The 23,185-nt window shown below is 37.5% G+C and overlaps 1 protein-coding gene across 2 annotated transcripts in view; it reads left to right on the top strand.

The window, feature by feature from the left end:
* LOC128653408 (tyrosine-protein phosphatase non-receptor type 22-like) overlaps nt 1–23,185 on the top strand; it is a 290,064-nt gene that overhangs the window by 255,509 nt on the left and 11,370 nt on the right. For both annotated transcript variants that reach the window (XM_053706667.1, XM_053706666.1), the window contains exons 18-19: nt 2,798–2,907; nt 21,935–21,965. In XM_053706667.1, the coding sequence (XP_053562642.1) occupies nt 2,798–2,907; nt 21,935–21,965 (141 nt within the window). The remainder of the gene's footprint in view (nt 1–2,797; nt 2,908–21,934; nt 21,966–23,185) is intronic.

Genomic DNA, 23,185 nt, shown 5'->3' with positions numbered 1-23,185 from the left:
CGGGAGCGTGCGGGGGGGCTGCGTGCACGCACGCGCGTGCATGTGTGTGCGCGCGCGTGCGCAGCAATCACTGGTACTGCCACCAATGAATTTTGGTAAGAGGGAGGGGGGCAGAATTTTTTAGATAAAGGATCAAAGGATCAGGATCTGGATCTGGTGGGGGGGAGGTGGGGGATGGGGGATGGGGGGGGGTGTTGGGGCAGCTACACTACAGAAAAAATAAAAATAAAACATGCAAAAACACTTTACTTTTTGGGGAAAACTGGGTACTGGCAGACAGCTGCCAGTACCCAAGATGGTGGCAATTAGGTAGGTGGGGAGGGTTAGAGAGGTGTTTGGGGGGGATCAGGGAGGTTGGGGGTTAAGGCAGGGGTCCATCACAGCTGAATAATTAAAAAAAAAAAAAAAAAAAAAAAAAACATTTTATTTTAGTACTGGCAGACTTTCTGCCAGTACTTAAGATGGCGGGGACAATTGTGGGGTGGGGGAGGGAAGAGAGCTGTCTGGGAGGGATCAGGGGGTGGGATGTGTCAGGTGGGAGGCTAATCTCTACACTAAAGCTAAAATTAACCCTGCAAGCTCTCTACAAGCTACCTAATTAACCCCTTCACTGCTGGGCTTAATACAAGTGTGGTGCGCAGCAGCATTTAGCGGCCTCCTAATTGCCAAAAAGCAACGCCAAAGCCATATATGTCTGCTATTTATGAACAAAGGAGATCCCAGAGAAGCATTTACAACCATTTGTGCCATAATTGCACAAGCTGTTTGTAAATAATTTAAGTGAGAAACCTAAAATTGTGAAAAATGTCACTTTTTTTTTTATTTGCTCGCATTTGGCGGTGAAATGGTGGCATGAAATATACCAAAATGGGCCTAGATCAATACTTTGGGTTGTCTACTACACTACACTAAAGCTAAAATTAACACTACAAGCTCCCTACAAGCTCCCTAATTAACCCCTTCACTGCTGGGCATAATACACGTGTGGTGCGCAGCTGCATTTAGCGGCCTTCTAATTACCAAAAAGCAACGCCAAAGCCATATATGTCTGCTATTTCTGAACAAAGGGGATCCCAGAGAAGCATTTACAACCATTTGTGCCATAATTGCACAAACTGTTTGTAAATAATTTCAGTGAGAAACCTAAAGTTTGTGACAACATTTGTGAAAAAGTGAATTTTTTTTTTTTATTTGCTCGCATTTGGCAGTGAAATGGTGGCATGAAATATACCAAAATGGGCATAAATCAATACTTTGGGTTGTCTTCTAAAAAAAAATATATACATGTCAAGGGATATTCAGGGATTCCGGACAGATATCAGTGTTCCAATGTAACTAGCGCTAATTTTGAAAAAAAGTGGTTTGGAAATAGCAAAGTTCTACTTGTACTTATTGCCCTATAACTTGCAAAAAAAGCAAACAACATGTAACCATTGGGTATTTCTAAACTCAGGACAAAATTTAGAAACTATTTAGCATGGGTGTTTTTTGGTGGTTGTAGATGTGTAACAGATTTTGGAGGTCAAAGTTAGAAAAAGTGTGTTTTTTTCCATTTTTTCCTCATATTTTATATATTTTTTATATTAAATTATAAGATGTGATGAAAAAAATGGTATCTTTAGAAAGTCCATTTAATGGCGAGAAAAACGGTATATAATATGTGTGGGTACAGTAAATGAGTAAGAGGAAAATTACAGCTAAACACAAACACTGCAGAAATGTAAAAATAGCCATTGTCATTAAGGGTAAGAAAACTGAAAAATGGTCCGGTCATTAAGGGGTTAAACTCCAAGATGGCTGCACCCAAATGTCAAGATGCAGATCTTCACTAACAAGCCCTTTGAAGGTTAAAATAAGGAAAGACATTAACATGGGAGTAAAAAACTATGCTATTGTAGTTGTACCCAGCAGTTTAATGTCCCTTTAAGGCATTACTGACTAACTGGTAAAGTTAGTTTATGGAGAGAGAAAGGTTGACGATGAAAGGTCTACAGAATACAGTGTTCAGGTGTCAAGTTTACCCCTAAATGTTATCTTCCAAAGTGTGCAGCATTTATATAATTATATATTTTATCTAAAAGTATGCTGGAGATAACTGACATGGGAAAAATACTTTAAGGGCCTGAAATCTTGTGGGTTTTGCATCATTTAAAGGAACATGAAACCCATTTTTTTTATTTAGTGATTCAGATAGACCATACAATTTTAAACAACTTTCCAATTCACTGTGTTTATCTAAATTGCTTCATTTTCTTAGTATCCTTTGTTGAAGGAACAGCAGTGCACTACAGGGAGCTAGCTTTACACATCAGGTGAACCAGTGACAGCAGGCATATATGCGCAGCCACCAATCAGCAGCTAGCTACAAGCAGTGTATTGGTGCTCCTGAGCCTACCTAGGCATGCTTTTCAACAAAGGATACCAAGATAACAAAGTAAATTAGGTAACACATGAATTGGAAAATTATCTGAGAAAAATGTTGGGTTTTATATCCCTTTAAAATGTATTTTCCAGAATATTGCATGACACTACTAATACATTTGTAGATAATTCCAGGCCCATCAATACAATTAGCTTTATTAAGCCCAGGGACACGTGACTAGGAGCCCAGTGTGGTGTTGAAACATCCATAAAATGTTTTGGTTCCCATGTCTAACAAAAGTCTTCTAATTGATGAGACTGGACTTGCCTATTTTTCTATTCCATAAAAAGGTTTGGGAAACCTTATCTGTGCCAGAGTAATGAGATATTGGTGTAGCTACCTGCTTCTTGTATAAATGTATCCTTATGTTTGTAGACATGGAAAACCATAACCCTGCAAAAGACAGTCCTTCTCAATTGATGGATGCCGAGAGCATAGAATCAATGACATCCTCAGAGACTGAAAAACTCATGACAAGGAAAAAGGTAATACAATTTACTGGGATCTAGAATGTATTCTTTACTATTTCTGACACTCAGTAGATCACATCTGTACGGCCCTCCACAGAAGGCTTGAGCTACCAGTGATCTCACTGGAGCAAAGGACTTTAAAGAGATACTGAACCCACATTTGTTCTTTCATGATACAGATAGAGCATGCAATTTTAAGCAACTTTCTAGTTTACTCCTATTATCAATTTTTCTTAGTTCTCTAAGTATCTTTATTTGAAAGAGCTTACGAGCTGGACCCTTTTTGTTTCAGCACCCTGAATAGTGCTTATTGTTTGGTGGTTACATTTAGCCACCAATCAGCAAGCGCTACCAAGGTGCTGAACCAAATAGTAAATTAGAAAGATGCTTAAAATTGCATGCTCTATCTGAATCATAATAGAAAATAATTGGGTTCAGTATCCCTTTAATATCAGATTCTCTTATGCTGGTGCAATACTGCTCTGGCCAGTTGTTAAGCATAGCAGAGATTGAAGGGTGCAGCAAAGGAAATCACATATGGACAGCTGTTTCAGCCTTATTAGGCCTCATTGACCCATTATAGCTTCATGTTTTCTGCTTAGTGACACCTGATATAAGGTATCCAAATCAGTCTTTATTTAACCCCTTGCACCAAATGGTCATAGGTACCAAGTCACACATTGCGTAACTACATCCAGCACAGAGGCACATGTTGCGGTCCCTGCTGTCAGCTTAGACAGCGGGAGCTGCAACTAGGGGGCAGAAAGCATCTGCCTTTATATGGTAAGGGACACTGTGTCATTGCCTGTAGAGTCAATCCATCTGAAATTAATAAATGTGAACACAAAAATGCACTCAACAAAAAGTTTATATTTACACTATTTAATAACGATTTAGCAATGTCCTTGTCTGTTGACTGATTCTGGTGTCAGCCAATAAGTAGAAATATGCATTCAAATGTATGCTGATTTGGAGAGTCATGCAATACAGCCAATACATCATTGAACTAAACGGATGAAGAACGAACAATTGTGTAACCAAAACTATTAATTTGTGTGTTCATTCATGTACCAAAAAAGGTGTAGGAAGGGGGAAAGGAACTGCATTGTTTTGCTAATCACCTCCGTTGTGTGCAATTATGTACAGGGGGGCTGAATATTCATGTATCCTTGGTCCCCTATCCAATCCTGCCCTAGTATTACTAATGATTGATGATAGGGACCTCCAGTCAGGCACTAAATGTTGGATGTTAGTCATGAAGGCTTCTCCAATCAAGTGTTAACCTAGCATAGGGAGGTGGGAGATTAGGGGAATATAGACATTTTCAATAACTTTGACAACGTGCAGTTGTGTGACTTCTGTGACTCTGTGACTAGTCATTGACTCAAATTCTGTGTTTGTTCTGTTAGCATTGAAGGATTGGTTCTTTAAATTGTTCAAATTCTATAATGTAAGATTTTTGGTTAATATTAATTGTATATATTTGCTATTTCCATTGGAAATAACAGTAACTAACACAAAGTAAAAATATTGTGCTGAAACAAATGCATACATGAACGAAATTCTGCCAAACAACATTGGAAAAAAATCTGAAACAAATCTTTCTGTCTAAACAAATTGTGTGCCTGTGCATCTCTGCCAATAAGTATATAAGCTTCAATTTTGTTGTTTGTAAGTCCTAACTCAATTAAAAAAAACAATCAAAAGAACCTTCACCCGCTATTTTCTCTAACAAACAAATTGTGACCAACACCCATGAGCAAATATTTACAGAAATTAACAAAAAAAAATTTTATTATGAATGATTTGTCCAAAACTATTTTTTTCTTCTCTGCACATGTTTAATTATTATTTGAAAACTAAAGTTCTTTCTCTCTGGAATAAGTTTTGCTTACATCTAGGAAATATAGCAGACTGTGGTCTACTGGATAACACACTACTGTGTGTCCTTTTCTCTCTTGAAATTTCTCTCTTGAAATCTTGAATAAAAAATTGGAGGGTTTAAAACCATGGGGCACATCAAGTATACATTTCTAGTAAGCATAATTAACCCCTTAATGACCAGCGACGTACCCTGTACGTGAATGGGGATTGCTCTTTTGATAGCATGCTCTCGCTGCTGATGCCTGCAGCCAAAAGGGAGGTCATAATAGCGCGGACCTGCCACTCGCAGCGAGACCCGCACTACTATGACCTTAAAAAACCTTAATGGATGGTCGTTAATGGGTTAATTATATTTCTTGCTGAGAACTGTATTGTTTGAGATAAAACTTTATTAAACGTTCTATATGTTTTATTGTCTTAGTTTCATATTTATCCTAGAGTGTGCATAAGAACTAAAAAAGAGCAGCCACCTGTATAGTCTAATGACCGCTGCTTCTTACATTAGAAAAATAACATAATTTATGTAAGAATTTACCTGATAAATTCATTTCTTTCATGTAATTGGCAAGAGTCCATGAGCTAGTGACGTATGGGATATACATTCCTACCAGGAGGGGCAAAGTTTCCCAAACCTCAAAATGCCTATAAATACACCCCCACCACACCCACAATTCAGTTTAACGAACAGCCAAGAAGTGGGGTGATAAGAAAGGAGCGAAAGCATCAACAAGGAATTGGAATAATTGTGCTTTATACAAAAAAATCATAACCACCATAAAAAGGGTGGGTCTCATGGACTCTTGCCAATATGAAAGAAATTAATTTATCAGGTAAATTCTTACATAAATTATGTTTTCTTTCATGTAATTGGCAAGAGTCCATGAGCTAGTGACGTATGGGATAGCAAATACCCAAGATGTGGCACTCCACGCAAGAGTCATTAGAGAGGGAGGGATAAAAATAAAGACAGCCAATTCCGCTGAAAAATTAATCCGCAACCCAAATCAAAAGTTTTAATCTTATAATGAAAAAAAAATGAAATTATAAGCAGAAGAATCAAACTGAAACAGCTGCCTGAAGTACTTTTCTACCAAAAACTGCTTCTGAAGAAGAAAAAACATCAAAATGGTAGAATTTAGTAAAAGTATGCAAAGAAGACCAAGTTGCTGCTTTGCAAATCTGATCAACAGAAGCTTCATTCTTAAAAGCACAGGAAGTGGAAACTGACCTAGTAGAATGAGCCGTAATCCTCTGAGGCGGGGATTTACCTGACTCCAAATAAGTTTGATGAATCAAAAGCTTTAACCAAGATGCCAAAGAAATGGCAGAAGCCTTCTGACCTTTCATACAACCAGAAAAGATAACAAATAGACTAGAAGTCTTTCTGAAATCTTTAGTAGCTTCAACATAATATTTCAAAGCTCTTACCACATACAAAGAATGTAAAGATCTCTCCAGAGAATTCTTAGGATTAGGACACAAAGAAGGGACAACAATTTCTCTACTAATGTTGTTGGAATTCACAACCTTAGGTAAAAATGTAAATGAAGTCCGCAAGAACGCCTTATCCTGATGAAAAATCAGAAAAGGAGACTCACGAGAAAGAGCAGATAATTCAGAAACTCTTCTAGCAGAAGAGATGGCCAAAAGGAACAATACTTTCCAAGAAAGTAATTTAATGTCCAGAGAATGCATAGGCTCAAACGGAGGAGCCTGTAAAGCTTTCAAAACCAAATTAAGACTCCAAGGAGGAGAGATTGATTTAATGACAGGCTTGATATGAACCAAAGCCTGTACAAAACAATGAATATAAGGAAGATTAGCAATTTTTCTGTGAAACAGAACAGAAAGAGCAGAGATTTGTCCTTTCAAGGAACTTACAGACAAACCCTTATCTAAACCATCCTGAAGAAACTGTAAAATTCTAGGAATTCTGAAAGAATGTCAAGAGAATTTATGAGAACACCAAGAAATGTAAGTCTCCCAAACTCGGTAATAAATCTTTCTAGACACAGATTTACGAGCCTGCAACATAGTATTAATTACAGAGTCAGAGAAACCTCTATGACTAAGCACTAAGCGTTCAATCTCCATAGCTTCAAATTTAATTATTTGAGATCCTGATGGAAAAACAGGCCTTGAGATAGAAGGTCTGGCCTTAACAGAAGTGGCCAAGGTTGGCAACTGGACATCTGAACAAGATCCGCCTACCAAAACCTGTGTGGCCATGCTGGAGCCACCAGCAGCACAAACGAACGCTCCATTATGATTTTGGAAATCACTCTTGGAAGAAGAACTAGAGGCGGAAAGATATAAGCAGGTTGATAACTCCAAGGAAGTGTCAACGCATCCACTGCTTCCGCCTGAGGATCCCTGGACCTGGACAGATACCTGGGAAGTTTCCTGTTTAGATGAGAAGCCATCAGATCTATTTCTGGAAGCCCCCACATCTGAACAATCTGAAAAAACACATCTGGATGAAGAGACCACTCTCCGGGATGTAAAGTCTGGCGACTGAGAAAATCCGCTTCCCAGTTGTCTATACCTGGGATATGGATTGCAGAAATTAGACAGGAGCTGGATTCCGCCCAAGCAAGTATCCGAGATACTTCTTTCATAGCTTGAGGACTGTGAGTCCTATCTTGATGATTGACATACGCCACGGTTGTGACATTGTCTCTCTGAAAACAAATAAATGGTTCTCTCTTCAGAAGAGGCCAAAACTGAAGAGCTCTGAGAATCGCACGGAATTCCAAAATAGTGATTGGTAATCTCGCCTCTTGAGATTTCCAAACCCCCTGTGCTGTCAGAGATCCCCAGACAGCTCCCCAACCTGAAAAACTCGCATCTGTTGTGATCACAGTCCAGGTTGGACGTACAAAAGAGGCCCCTTGAACTAAACGATGGTGATCTAACCACCAAGTCAGAGATAGTCGAACATTGGGATTTAAGGATATTAATTGTGATATCCTTGTATAATCCCTGCACCATTGATTAAGCATACAAAGCTAAAGAGGTCTCGTGTGAAAACGAGCAAAAGGGATTGCGTCCGATGCTGCAGTCATGAGACCTAAAACCTCCATGCACATAGCTACTGAAGGGAACGATTGAAACTGAAGGTTCCGACAAGCTGCAACCAATTTCAGAGGTCTCTTGTCTGTTAGAGACAAAGTCATGGATACTAAATCTATTTGGAAACCTAAAAAGGTTACCCTTGTCTGAGGAGTCAAAGAACTTTTTGGTAAATTGATCCTCCAACCATGTTTTCGAAGAAACAACACTAGTTGATTCGTGTGAGATTCTGCAGAACGTAAAGACTGAGCAAGTACCAAGATATCGTCCAAATAAGGAAACACCGCAATACCCTGCTCTCTAATTACAGAGAGTAGGGCACCAAGAACCTTTGAAAAGATCCTTGGAGCTGTCGCTAGGCCAAAAGGAAGAGCAACAAATTGGTAATGCTTGTCTAGAAAAGAGAATCTCAGGAACTGATGGTGATCTGGAAGAATCGGAATATGAAGAAATGCATCCTGTAAGTCTATTGTGGACATATAATGCCCTTGCTGAACAAAAGGCAGAATAGTCCTTATAGTCACCATTTTGAATGTTGGTATTCTCACATAACGATTCAAAATTTTTAGGTCCAGAACTGGTCTGAAAGAATTCTCCTTCTTTGGGACAATGAACAGATTTGAATAAAACCCCAGACCCTGTTCCTGAACAGGAACTGGCAAAATTACCCCAGAAACCTCCAGGTCTGAAACACACTTCAGGAAAGCCTGAGCATTTTCTGGGTTCACTGGAATGCGTGAGAGAAATAAACTTCTCACAGGTGGTCTTACTTTGAAACCTATTCTGTACCCTTGAGAAACAATGTTCTAAATCCAATGATTTTGGATTGAATTGATCCAAACATCCTAGAAAAATGTTTAGTCTGCCCCCTACCAGCTGAGCTGGAATGAGGGCTGCACCTTCATGCGGACTTGGGGGCTGATTTAGATCTTTTAAATGGCTTGGATTTATTCCAGACTGAAGAAGGCTTCCAATTGGAAACCGTTCCCTTAGGGGAAGGATCAGGTTTCTGTTCCTTATTTTGTCGAAAGGAACGAAAACGGTTAGCAGCCTTAAATTTACCCTTAGATTTTTTATCCTGAGGCAAAAAAGCTCCCTTCCCCCCAGTGACAGTTGAAATAATTGAATCCAACTGAGAACCAAATAATTTATTACCTTGGAAAGAGAGAGATAGCAACGTTGATTTAGAAGTCATATCAGCATTCCAAGATTTAAGCCATAAAGCTCTTCTAGCTAATATAGCTAAAGACATATATCTGACATCAATTCTAATGATATCAAAAATGGCATCACAAATTAAATTATTAGCATGTTGAATTAGCTTAACAATGCTATACACATTATGATCTGATACTTGTTGCGCTAGGGTTTCCAACCAAAAAGTTGAAGCAGCTGCAACATCAGCCAAAGAAATAGTAGGCCTAAGAAGATGACCTGAACATAAATAAGCCTTCCTTAGATAAGATTCAAGTTTCCTATCTAAAGGATCTTTAAAAGAAGTACTATCTGCCGTAGGAATAGTAGTACGTTTAGCAAGAGTAGAGAAGGCCCCATCAACTTTGGGGATCTTTTCCCAAAACTCCAATCTATCAGACGGCAAAGGGTACAGTTTCTTAAACCTTGAAGAAGGAGTAAAAGAGGTACCCAGTCTATTCCATTCCCTAGAAATTACATCTGAAATAGCATCAGGAACTGGAAAAACCTCAGGAATAACTACATGAGGTTTAAAAACTGAATTTAAACGTTTACTAGTTTTAATATGACAAAAAAGGAAAGTGTGTATCTAGTTACACACAACCGGGCGCTAATAGAGAAAGAATATACAGATATGTATATGCACACAATGCAATAATATTCAAGGCAATAATTGTCAAACTAAACAGGCATTATGAATACACAGCAAATAACAGATACAAGCACGATGATAATATTAGGAAAGTACAAAGAAAGTCCATCAATAGGAAAAATCACAGTCTGTATATTGCTTACTTACAGCATGTAGATGCCATATATAAGGTGATACAAAAATGCTTATAAATCAGGTGTAGTCGCGCTGCTCCTCCAAACACAGGTGAACTCCACTGTCCCCAACAAAATGCACTGTAAATGATAGAAGGGGAGAAGCGCGGACTCAAGTGCAGTATAAAAATTTTTATTGGTTAAATAACATGCAACAAATAAACACTAAAAAGATGCTATAGCGGTCTGTACATATCAAAAGCCGACTGCTATATATTCACCGGATCCTTTTCGATTATGGCTCCAGATGTATGTACCCAGTCAGTTCCAGTCTCACTCGTGGGAATACACCTCCACTAAGGTTGCAGGCAATCCCGCTCTGCAGTCGCGGGATGGATGACGTCTCCTGTGGCGCTTGGCAAGCGATGAATAAAACCTTGAATCCTGGTGATGAAGATCCCAAAGTGAATCCCTGACAACGCTCGATTGCTGATCCAATGTCCTAAAAAAGTCCCTACCCACAAGCACACGCTCAATGATTATGACTGGCCTCTGGGCTGCTAAACTCTTCCCATAAACCCCTGCGAGCTGCAACCTTGCAGGGGTTTATGGGAAGAGTTTAGCAGCCCAGAGGCCAGTCATAATCATTGAGTGTGTGCTTGTGGGTAGGGACTTTTTTAGGACATTGGATCAGCAATCGAGCGTTGTTAGGGATTCACTTTGGGATCTTCATCACCAGGATTCAAGGTTTTATTCATCGCTTGCCAAGCGCCACAGGAGACGTCATCCATCCCGCGACTGCAGAGCGGGATTGCCTGCAACCTTAGTGGAGGTGTATTCCCACGAGTGAGACTGGAACTGACTGGGTACATACATCCGGAGCCATAATCGAAAAGGATCCGGGTGGATATATAGCAGTCGGCTTTTGATATGTACAGACCGCTATAGCATCTTGTGAGTCTTTATTTGTCGCATGTTATTTAACCAATAAAACTTTTTATACTGCACTTGAGTCTGCGCTTCTCCCCTTCTATCATTTACTAGTTTTAATATCAAGAGGACTAGTCTCCTCCATATCTAATGCAATCAACACCTCTTTCAATAAGGAACGAATATACTCCATTTTAAATAAGTATGAAGATTTGTCAGTGTCAATATCTGAGGCAGAATCTTCTGAACCAGATAGATCCTCATCAGAGATAGATAAATCAGAATGTTGTCGGTCATTTAAAAATTCATCAATTTTATGAGAAGTTTTAAAAGACCTTTTAGGTTTATTAGAAGGTGGTATGACAGACAAAGCCTTCTGAATAGAATTGGAAACAAATTCTCTCACATTAACAGGAATATCCTGAGCATTAGATGTTGAAGGAATAACAACAGGTAATGGATTACTACTAATGGAAATATTGTCTGCATGTAAAAGTTTGTCATGACAACTATCACAGAATACAGCCGGAGGTACAGTTACCACAAGTTTACAACAAATGCACTTAGCTTTGGTAGAACCGACATCAGGCAGCAAGATTCCAATAGTGGATTCTGAAACAGGATCAGATTGAGACATCTTGCAATATGTAAGAGAAAAAATAACATAAAAAGCAAAATTATCAATTTCCTTATATGACAGTTTCAGGAATGGGAAAAAATGCAAACAAAATAAGCCTCTGGAAACCAGAAGCAAAAATAAATTTAGACTTAAATAATGTCAAAAGTATAATGCCCACAACTGACAAAATATTTTTGGCGCCAAAAACGTCTGCAACAAACACGAGCTTCATAGATGACGCAACTACGTGAAAATTCTCGGCGCCAACTAAGATGCCGGAAATGACGAAAATATGTAAACAAACGTAAATCTCGCGCCAAAAAAGTCTCGCGCCAAGAATGACGCAATAAATTATAGCATTTTGCGCACCCGCGAGCCTAACAGCCCGCAATTTAGAAGAAAGTCAATTTGAAAATTTCAGGTAAGAATTTTTTTTTTATGTGCATTTCCCAAATGAAACTGACAGTCTGGAAAAAGGAAATATACTGATAAACCTGAATCATGGCAAATATAAGTACAAACATTATATTTAGAACTTTACATATAAAGTGCCAAACCATAGCTGAGAGTGTCTTAAATAAAGGAAAACATACTTACCAAAAGACACTCATCTACATAAAGTAGATAGCCAAACCAGTACTGAAACGAGAATCAGCAGAGGTAATGGGATATAAGAGTATATCGTCGATCTGAAAAGGGAGGTAGGAGATGAATCTCTAAACCGATAACAGAGAACCTATGAAATAGATCCCCGTTAGGATGACCATTGCATTCAATAGGTAATACCCCCTTCACATCCCCGCTTCAATAGGTAATACCCCCTTCACATCCCTCTGTCATTCACTGCACTCTGAGAGGAACCGGGCTTCAGCATGCTGAGAAGCGCATATCAACATAGAAATCTAGTACAAACTTCACCACCTCCATAGGAGGCAAAATTTGTAAAACTGAATTGTCGGTGTGGTGGGGGGTCTATTTATAGGCATTTTGAGGTTTGGGAAACTTTGCCCCTCCTGGTAGGAATGTATATCCCATACGTCACTAGCTCATGGACTCTTGCCAATTACATGAAAGAAATATACACACATGTAACATTTAAAACAAAATACATTTAAAATATTTTTTTTTTGGATAGATAAAAATAAAGAACAAAGAAAATGTCAAGATTTTTGATGTGCCCATAAAAATACACCAACCTTAAAATGAAACTAACAAGTTTAGAGTGTAAAAAACAGATTGCAAGAAGTGAGGGAATGCATAGTATAAGCAAAATAGACCATAGTGTGAAAATATGACTCTAAAATGTCAATGTAGAGCTGTATTACGAGTGGAGCTGTATTTTGCGCTCCTGCTCGAGCATTAACTCCACTAGAAGTAAGCTTTTTGCATTTTCTGGGTTCACTGGAATGCGTGAGAGAAATAAACTTCTCACAGGCGGTCTTACTTTGAAACCTATTCTGTACCCTTGAGAAACAATGTTCTAAATCCAATGATTTTGGATTGAATTGATCCAAACATCCTAGAAAAATGTTTAGTCTGCCCCCTACCAGCTGAGCTGGAATGAGGGCTGCACCTTCATGCGGACTTGGGGGCTGATTTAGATCTTTTAAATGGCTTGGATTTATTCCAGACTGAAGAAGGCTTCCAATTGGAAACCGTTCCCTTAGGGGAAGGATCAGGTTTCTGTTCCTTATTTTGTCGAAAGGAACGAAAACGGTTAGCAGCCTTAAATTTACCCTTAGATTTTTTATCCTGAGGCAAAAAAGCTCCCTTCCCCCCAGTGACAGTTGAAATAATTGAATCCAACTGAGAACCAAATAATGTATTACCTTGGAAAGAGAGAGATAGCAACGTTGATTTAGAAGTCATATCAGCATTCCAAGATTTAAGCCATAAAGCTCTTCTAGCTAATATAGCTAAAGACATATATCTGACATCAATTCAAATGATATCAAAAATGGCATCACAAATTAAATTATTAGCATGTTGAATTAGCTTAACAATGCTATACACATTATGATCTGATACTTGTTGCGCTAGGGTTTCCAACCAAAAAGTTGAAGCAGCTGCAACATCAGTCAAAGAAATAGCAGGCCTAAGAAGATGACCTGAACATAAATAAGCCTTCCTTAGATAAGATTCAAGTTTCCTATCTAAAGGATCTTTAAAAGAAGTACTATCTGCCGTAGGAATAGTAGTACGTTTAGCAAGAGTAGAGAAGGCCCCATCAACTTTGGGGATCTTTTCCCAAAACTCCAATCTATCAGACGGCAAAGGGTACAGTTTCATAAACCTTGAAGAAGGAGTAAAAGAGGTACCCAGTCTATTCCATTCCCTAGAAATTACATCTGAAATAGCATCAGGAACTGGAAAAACCTCAGGAATAACTACATGAGGTTTAAAAACTGAATTTAAACGTTTACTAGTTTTAATATGACAAAAAAGGAAAGTGTGTATCTAGTTACACACAACCGGGCGCTAATAGAGAAAGAATATACAGATATGTATATGCACACAATGCAATAATATTCCAGGCAATAATTGTCAAACTAAACAGGCATTATGAATACACAGCAAATAACAGATACAAGCACGATGATAATATTAGGAAAGTACAAAGAAAGTCCATCAATAGGAAAAATCACAGTCTGTATATTGCTTACTTACAGCATGTAGATGCCATATATAAGGTGATACAAAAATGCTTATAAATCAGGTGTAGTCACGCTGCTCCTCCAAACACGGGTGAACTCCACTGTCCCCAACAAAATGCACTGTAAATGATAGAAGGAGAGAAGCGCGGACTCAAGTGCAGTATAAAAAATTTTATTGGTTAAATAACATGCAACAAATAAACACTCAAAAGATGTTATAGCGGTCTGTACATATCAAAAGCCGACTGCTATATATCCACCCGGATCCTTTTCGATTATGGCTCCAGATGTATGTACCCAGTCAGTTCCAGTCTCACTCGTGGGAATACACCTCCACTAAGGTTGCAGGCAATCCCACTCTGCAGTCGCGGGATGGATGACGTCTCCTGTGGCGCTTGGCAAGCGATGAATAAAACCTTGAATCCTGGTGATGAAGATCCCAAAGTGAATCCCTGACAACGCTCGATTGCTGATCCAATGTCCTAAAAAAGTCCCTACCCACAAGCACACACTCAATGATTATGACTGGCCTCTGGGCTGCTAAACTCTTCCCATAAACCCCTGCGAGCTGCAAGAGTTAGGGAGGGATGGAAGAATGAGTGCTTGAGGCATTCAGTGAAACCTGGTGGAGGGTTTGTCCTGGTTTGGGGCTGCATTTCTGCCAATGGTATTGGCAATATTGTCCGAATTGATGGTATCATGAATGCTGAAAAGTACAGACAGGTTTACATTTATCATGCCATTCCTTCTGGAAAGCGCCTAATTGGGAATGGTTTTATTTTTCAGAATGATAATGATCCCAAGCACACTGCTAATGCAGTGAAATCATATTTAGAGAGAAAAGCAGCTAATAAAACACTGCAGGCATGGACTGGCCTCCACAGAGTCTAGAGCTGAATATTATAGATGCAGTATGGGATCACCTGGACAGAGAAAGAAATAAAAGAGAATATAAATCTAAAGAAGAACTCTGGGAAGTGCTGAAAGAAGCCTGGTATAATATACCAGAAGATTACTTCTGAAAACTTCAGGACAGTCTCCCCAAAAGAGTTCAAGATGTGCTAAGTGCCAAGGGAGATTACACTAAATACCGACTTTTGCTGAAGAAGCCATTTTGTTCTGAAAATTGTGTTTTTTTATGTATACATATTTCCTGTATTTTCTGTTTGTATCTTAATAAAGAGACTGAAAAATAAATATGGATGGTCATTAAAACTTTGCTAAAACAACAAATCTAATGGTGGCCTAAGACTTCCGCACAGAGGTATGGATATACATAGGAAGATCTATTTTAAAAAAACGTATGCAAAGAACATTGGAGTATAACATATTTACAATGAATACATAGTTAAACATATTAAATATGAATATTACATAAATATGATTTTTCATGTTTTCCACTACTTGACTGCAAAGGGCTCCAATGCACTTAAATATATGTCTACACATATAAATACATATGTACACACACACATTATATATATATACACCATACATACCATATTTATTTATATAGTTAAATATTCATTTACTAGAAACGTTTGAAGTTTTACATTGTCTCTTTTTCTGAGATAATTTCCTTTATAATTAGAAAAATCTTATATTAGAACTGTTTGAAAAATAACAGTACCTCCTCTGATATAAATACTACATGTATCCCGTCATTTAATAATATATAACTCTGGTACAAGTCTGGTACAGATATCACAAATCTTAATGTGTAAATTGTAAGCTTGTCATTCTGAGATGGGTATTCTGTTCTGGTGCTAACCTAACATTTAAGCAGCTTACTGTCATTTCATTATTATACTGGCAACCTATAACCGTATGGCTGCACCAAGTAATTCTGTGGCACTGCTATAACTGCTGTGTACATATCTTGCTGATAATTAACCAGTTTGTGTAAGTTCAGGCATTGCAGTTACTTTTGTCCTGTTTTCTATATTTCATATAGGTTATTGCCAAACAGTCAGCCAGTATTTGCTTGGAACTTGAGTATATTATTGTCTAGGTACTAACACAAATTTCTATGGGTGACATACACTAGGATACAAAATTTTTATAAGGGAAGTCAACACTGATTGTATAGTGCTTTCCTTTTTTTTTTTCCAGAAACTTCCATCGGCTTGGTATTTAAGCACTATTTATAACTATATCATATATTGGCTCTGTTAGATACGTCTATTGAGATATCTCTTTCTTTATTATAGCTTTCTTGTTTGTGTACCAAATGGCTGCACCTAAATAATCTGAGTGATTTTCCTCCCCCTATATTGTATTCACTTTATCACTGGGTCCACTTTGCTGAACTATTGCTTCAGCCAACAACGCATTCACATGTAAAGGCGTCTTAGACTAAGTTATTAATTTTTTTTTTTTCTCTCTTCACGAGGAATCCACGCTCATAGTTTTCACTCTCTCCACTAAGTTATTGTATTATTAGTGGGGTTTTTTGATCTCTCACCTTGCACTGCACTTTTTTTTTTCTTTTTTTTTTTTTTTTTTTTTGTGCACACCAGGGGAGGAAGTGATTATTATTTATGGACAGATATCTTTCGGTTCCCAAACTTAACTCACCAAACATGCCAGTTAAACAAAGAGATAAGAAGAACCGCATATCAGACACTGTACCCGAAATAGTTAAAGAGAAGGCTCCTCCTAATACTGATATACAACCATTAGTAAACCAGTTGTCAGAAATATTTCTCCCCCAATTTGAACTGTTACAGTCCCAGATGGCTAATCTCACCACTGAGATTAGACATTTCTCTAATAGACTTAACGAGGTTGAGAACAGAGTATCTGAAACAGAGGATATTTTAAGTGGTCAAGCCTCTCAACTATCAGAACAGACTAAACAAATCAAATTTTTACAAGGGCGGATAACAGATCTTGAAGATCGTTCCCATCGCAATAACTTAAAGGTAGTAGGACTCCCGGAGTCCAGCGAGTTTTCTGATCTGCTACACTTCTCTTCTATCTCTCTCCCCGTGATTTTGGGTTTGCAACAACATAACACTCCCGTATTGATAGAAAGAGCACATAGAATTGGCCCATATAAGAAAGTAATAAATGGAAAGACTTACCATAGAGCGATCATGATCAAATTTCAAAATTATCAGGACAAAATGACATTTTTGCGACTGTATAGGAAAGCTGGCTCAGTGCAAATAGGGGAGGCCAAAATCTTGATTTTTCAGGATTATTCCAGCAAACCTCCCAAAGCAGGAAGGTCATGGCGCCCTATTGCACTAAGCTAATCAACGCTGGACATAAGGCTAGGCTAATTTATCCAGCAAGAATAATAATAGAAGAAGAAGATGCTTTGCATACTCTACTTAATGAGCAGGAAGCTAGGCAATTTTGCATTGGCTTAAATATTAAGCTATGAGGAGGAAGTTTATTTAAAGGGTCAACATACTGTTGGGTCTCATGCGATGTTGTCTATTGATAGTTAAATTATTTTATTTTTTGGGGTTTTTTTTTTTTTCTCTCTTTCCTCTCTCCCCCCCCTTTTCCTGCCATATTGCCTCACACATGATTTTATTATAGGAATTAGAAGATATGCTTAAGTGCGTCTCTTGGAATATTGGGGGAATAACTTCCCCCATTAAAAGGAAGCTGATTCTTAAGCAATTAAGCAGGTATAACCCTGATCTCGTCTTTTTACAGGAAACGCATATTAAAGCTGCAGAAGTCAATAAACTTAAATCAAAATGGGTTGGACATATAATTGCTTCCGCGTGTAACAAGAGGAAAAGAGGGGTGGCCATATTGTTCAACAAAAATTTGTCTTTTAAGTTACTGAAACATGTGTTTGACAAGGAGGACAGATGGCTGCTGGCTGAGATCGAGATAGGAGACACTAAATATATTTTTTGTAATATATATGGTCCAAACCAGGTGGACGTAGAGTTCTGGAACCAAATCTCTATGCACTTATCGCAATATATAGGACAAAATTTAATTTTGGTAGGAGATTTTAATTTGATTCCAACTCTCTTGGACAGATGTACTCCAAACACTTCTAAATTTTCTAGTACTAAGGCTAAGATATTCCGACAGGTTTGTAATAGTCTAAAAGTCCACGATATCTGGCGCATTAAGCACCCGGACTCGAGAACATTTTCTTGTGAATCCAAGTCATATAGAGCGCTCTCAGGATAGATTTCTTTTTGGTTTCCAGTCCTATGCTAGCGATGGAGGTTGATGTCCAAATCGCTGATATAGTTATATCTGATCACGCTATTATCTCTCTAGGTATATATACCAAAAATACAGTGGCCAACCCAGTGAATAATTTCTATTTTCCTAATCAATTGGTGCAAGACAAAAAATTCTCCGATTGGCTGAGTAAAAAATGGCGAGACTATCAAGAATTTAATATAGGCTACTTAGAGAAAACTGAGATATACTGGGAAGCGGCGAAAGCATATCTCAAAGGTGAAATCAAGGCGTACATGGTGAAAAGGAAAAAGCAACTTAACGCTCGAGAACTACAGTTGGCTAACCAACTTAGTAACGCCTATAAATCCTACATTAATAACAACTCTAAATTTGCATGGGATAGGTATCAGAAGGCGAAACAAGAGCGTGATCTCTTTTTTAAAGAAAAAACCTTACGGGAAGATATTCGAATAAATGCGAAGTATAGCGGACAATTTGGCAGATCAGCCAAGTTCTTGGCCAGTTTAAATAAAGCTAGGAAAAAAGCTAACACAATTGAAGCTATTAGAGAGGGACAGGTAAGATACACGGATCCATCAGAGATTAAAGAAGTCTTCCATAAATACTATCAGAACATCTATGCGCCAAGTGAGTTCAGTTTTGAAAATAAAAACTCTTTTTGGAGTAGGGTTACAACTCCTAAAATTTCCTCATCTTTTTCGGAAGCATTAAACAGCCCTATCACTGAAGAGGAAGTAGCCGCGGCAGTTGACTCCACTAAAACTAACAAGGCCCCCGGCCCTGATCAACTTTCGGCAGAGTTCTACAAGATCATGCGAAAGGATCTTACGCCTATCCTGACTAAACTATTTAACGATTACTTCTTGGTAGGGAAGCCTATGTCTGAGCATTTCTCGGCGTCGGCTGTTACATTAATCCTTAAAAAAGATAAAGACCCCCTGGATCTAGCTTCATATAGGCCTATATCGCTTTTGAACGTAGATTATAAACTACTTACTTCAATAATGGCCAAAAGACTTAAACTAGAAATTGGGCAAATAATACACGAGGATCAAACGGGCTTTATGCCAGGAAGATCCTCGATTAGAAATATTAGACGTGTTACCACTATCTTAGAACATCTCTGGCTCAATAGACAGCATGATAAACACAGTAAAAATCAGGATTATGCAATGTTAACAGCCGACGCCGAGAAAGCTTTTGACTCAGTAATATGGGATCACTTATATACCGCGCTTGGAAAATTTGGCTTTAGCGGAAATTTTCTCTCGTTGGTTAAATCTATCTACAATTCCCCTACTTCGTATATATTAGTCAATGGTATTCCAACCCCTAGATTTCGGATTTACAAGGGGACGAGACAGGGTTGTCCTCTATCGCCTCTTTTATTTAACATCGCCATAGAACCTTTGGCAATCCTATTAAGAGACACTATCCAAGGTATAGAAATTGGAGGTCAGCGGATCGTGTTATCATTATATGCGGATGATCTATTGCTCTTCTTACAAAACACTAAACTAACTATCCCTCTTGTATTGAAAATTGTAAAACAATTTAGTTCCTTCTCGGGATATAAACTGAACCTGAGCAAATCCGAAATTATGTGGATTCAGCAACAGGAAGATAGCTATCAAGAACATCCTTTCCAGGCCACAGATAATATAAAATATCTAGGAATTAATTTGCATAAAGATCCTGGGCTCTGGTACAAGGATAACTTGTCTACCTTTTTTTTGAAGGCTTATGAAAAGATGAATAGATGGACCTCGTTTCCTATCTCTGTCTCAGCCAGAATCATGTTAATTAAAACCGTCCTCTTTCCACAATTAATATATTTTCTCCAAAGTCTCCCTCTTTTTGTCTCTAATAAAGATGTAAGGCTATTCTATAAACACTGCTTGTCCTTTGTCTGGAGTAGGAAAAGACATTATTTATCTCGAATAAAACTCCATCAGCTATCAGAATTTGGAGGACTTGCCCTCCCTGATATAAAGTGGTATAATATTGCTATATTGGCACGTTTTGCTGTTGATTGGGTCACAGATACTAACTACTTTACAAACCAACAAATTGAAAACCATTTGGTCACTCCTCTTTCACTCAAAGCTATTATTCACTGCCCAGCGGCCCAGTTACCACCATATATTAAAAAAGTGTTGGCAATTCATAACGTGGTACTAGCTTGGCAAAAACTATGTATTGCCCTAGACATAGACTACCACGTATCTTCATATTTACCTATTAGAGGCAATAACTTGTTCCCACCAGGGCTTACGTCTGATGTCTTCAGAAAATGGGAAGAGAAAGGTCTGATTTTTGTTGCGCAATTACTCGACGATGACTGCAAAGTTAGAACGTTCGAAACTATCTCTCATCAATACAACTTACCAAATTATAATTTCTTTGCTTACTTACAGGTTAGGCATTTTATTAATGGATTTCCAGATATTAGTCAAGACTACGCTAAATTTGGTGAGCTTAAAGATTATATTATCCTACACAAAAATAGCATTCACACCATTTCACTGATATACAACATTTTAATGTCCAAACAAGGACAATTGGTGTTGGAGGCTTTAGTCGACTCCTGGCGCTTCCATTTTCAAGAGATAACTCTGGAAAAGATCAAAACTAGTATACGACAGGTAAGAGAGGCTAAAATACCTACTTCTTGGAAAGAATCCCATATTAAGATAATCAATAATTCATATATTACGCCGAAAATACTGGCTAAATGGTCGCCGCATAATACCGGCGCCGAGTGTGACAAATGTAAGAAATCAAATGCTGATCTTTTACACTGTATATGGCTCTGCCCTAAAATTCGACAATTTTGGGATAAAGTCTCATACTGGCTAACTAAGATCCTACAAAAGAATATTACTTTAGATATATATCAAATCTTCTTTTTAACCGATGAGACCATTATAAAATCCTATAAAATAGTAGATACAGCAATTTTACTGGGCCGCAACTTAATTCTTCGCTGCTGGAAGAAGAAGACTGCCCCTCCATTCACAGTGTTTAAACAGGCAATGATATCACAAATCTCTTTCGAACTAGTAAATACGAACGCATTGCTTGATAGTCAGATTCGAGCTTTCTTTGATAAATGGCTTACTTTAATTTTAGAACAACCTAGTAATATACAATACTCCCTAACAAAATGCTTCCATAATTCAGATTTTTTTGGAACTTTAGTTCTAAACAACATCTTTCCTTTTGCATGGTATCAATAATATAATTCGAAGCAAATGGGTATAAGCAGGATTTCCTTCCCTCCCTCCCCTTGTTTGGCTTTTGCTTTGTTCGTTTTTCTTTTTTTTTTGCTGCCTTTTTTTTTTTTTTTTTTTTCTCTCTCTCTTTCTTTTTCTTTTTCTCTCTTTTCTTTTTCTCTCCCCCTTTTTTTTTTTTTTTTTTACTTTTAAGTTTAGTAGGAATTGCAGCACAAGAGTACATGAAGATTATAGGATAGGATTACACGACAAGTTTAATACACTGTATAAATAATGTTTATTTAATTTTAATTAATGGAAGGGTTTCTCTTTTTTTTCTTCTCCTGTATCATGACTGACTGGAAATTCTCTGTTGTATCCATGGAATTTTTTTGATATGGCTTATGCCCTGTAATGTACTCTGTGCTTGAAATAATAAAAAAGATATACAAAAAAAATAAAAAAAAAATAAATAAAAAAAAATAAATAATAATATATAACTCTGTTTTTTTCCCCCTCAGAGTCTAAAAATGTTACGGAATGTGAAAAAAAGTAAGTTATCAATATTAGTAATGTAAAGTTTATTAGTAATGTAAAGTGCTAAGTGCACAGTGACATCATACAGCAACACCTCAGAGAGAAAATAAGTCACTCTCCTATCTTGGCTTACATTGTTTATCTATACAAATTGCTTTATGAAACAATTCTTCTAAATACCCGTTTTAGGTGTGGATTAATGTTCTCTAATATTACATTTTTGTATGTAATGCAAAAAGAACAAAACAGCACGTGTTATGGCTTTTTCACATTTGGGATTGCACAGCTATTACAAGTTGCAAAATAACTTATTTTAAGCCGCCTAATCCAAACAGCCAAATCGTGTGCGCATTCACGTATTCCCCCATAGAAGTCAATATTGAAGACAAACAGAAAAAAAACACTAAAACCCTCTGTAGCGCAAAGCCCATGTTTTCTTCTCGAAAAGTGTACATGAAAATACGAATATTTCATATTGCGAGAATGTTTTCGTAAAGGAATATGTTCTATTTATTTCTGAATAAATATTTCTCTATATATGTGATGATTTTTGGACTGATATATTTACAGTATTTATAGCGAGATGTATATGAATATATTATCAAAGACTATAAGAAAAGAAATGGAACATCTTAATAAATGAACCATGGAAAAAAGATAGGGAATCAAGCACTCTTTTAGATAATTAACATTATATATATATATATATATATATATATATATATATATATATATATATATATATATATATATATATATATCTGGAGATTTATACGTGATAATATCTCTTTGAAAATCCCTCTCAGATATTGTTTAATGTGCATAAGATTATAATGAAAAATATTTTCATTATCTCCATAGTTAAACATATCCCTAAACATATAAATCCATGTTTATGTATGTGTACGTACAGTATCTCACAAAAGTGAGTACACCCCTCACATTTTTTAATATATTTTATACCTTTTCATGTGACAACACTGAAGAAATGACACTTTGCTACAATGTAAAGTAGTGAGTGTACAGCCTGTATAACAGTGTAAATTTGCTGTCCCCTCAAAATAATTCAACACACAGCCATTAATGTCTAAACCATTGGCAACAAAAGTGAGTGCACCCCTAAGTGGAAATGTCCAAATTGGGCCCAATTAGCCATTTTCCCTCCCTGGTGTCATGCGACTCGTTAGTGTTACAAGGTCTCAGGTGTGAATGGGGAGCAGGAGTGTTACATTTGG

Source organism: Bombina bombina, chromosome 3, assembly GCF_027579735.1.
Source record: "Bombina bombina isolate aBomBom1 chromosome 3, aBomBom1.pri, whole genome shotgun sequence".
Lineage (NCBI taxonomy): Eukaryota > Metazoa > Chordata > Amphibia > Anura > Bombinatoridae > Bombina > Bombina bombina.
Note: the sequence above shows the minus strand (reverse complement) of the source record. Positions and strands in the feature narration are given on the sequence as shown.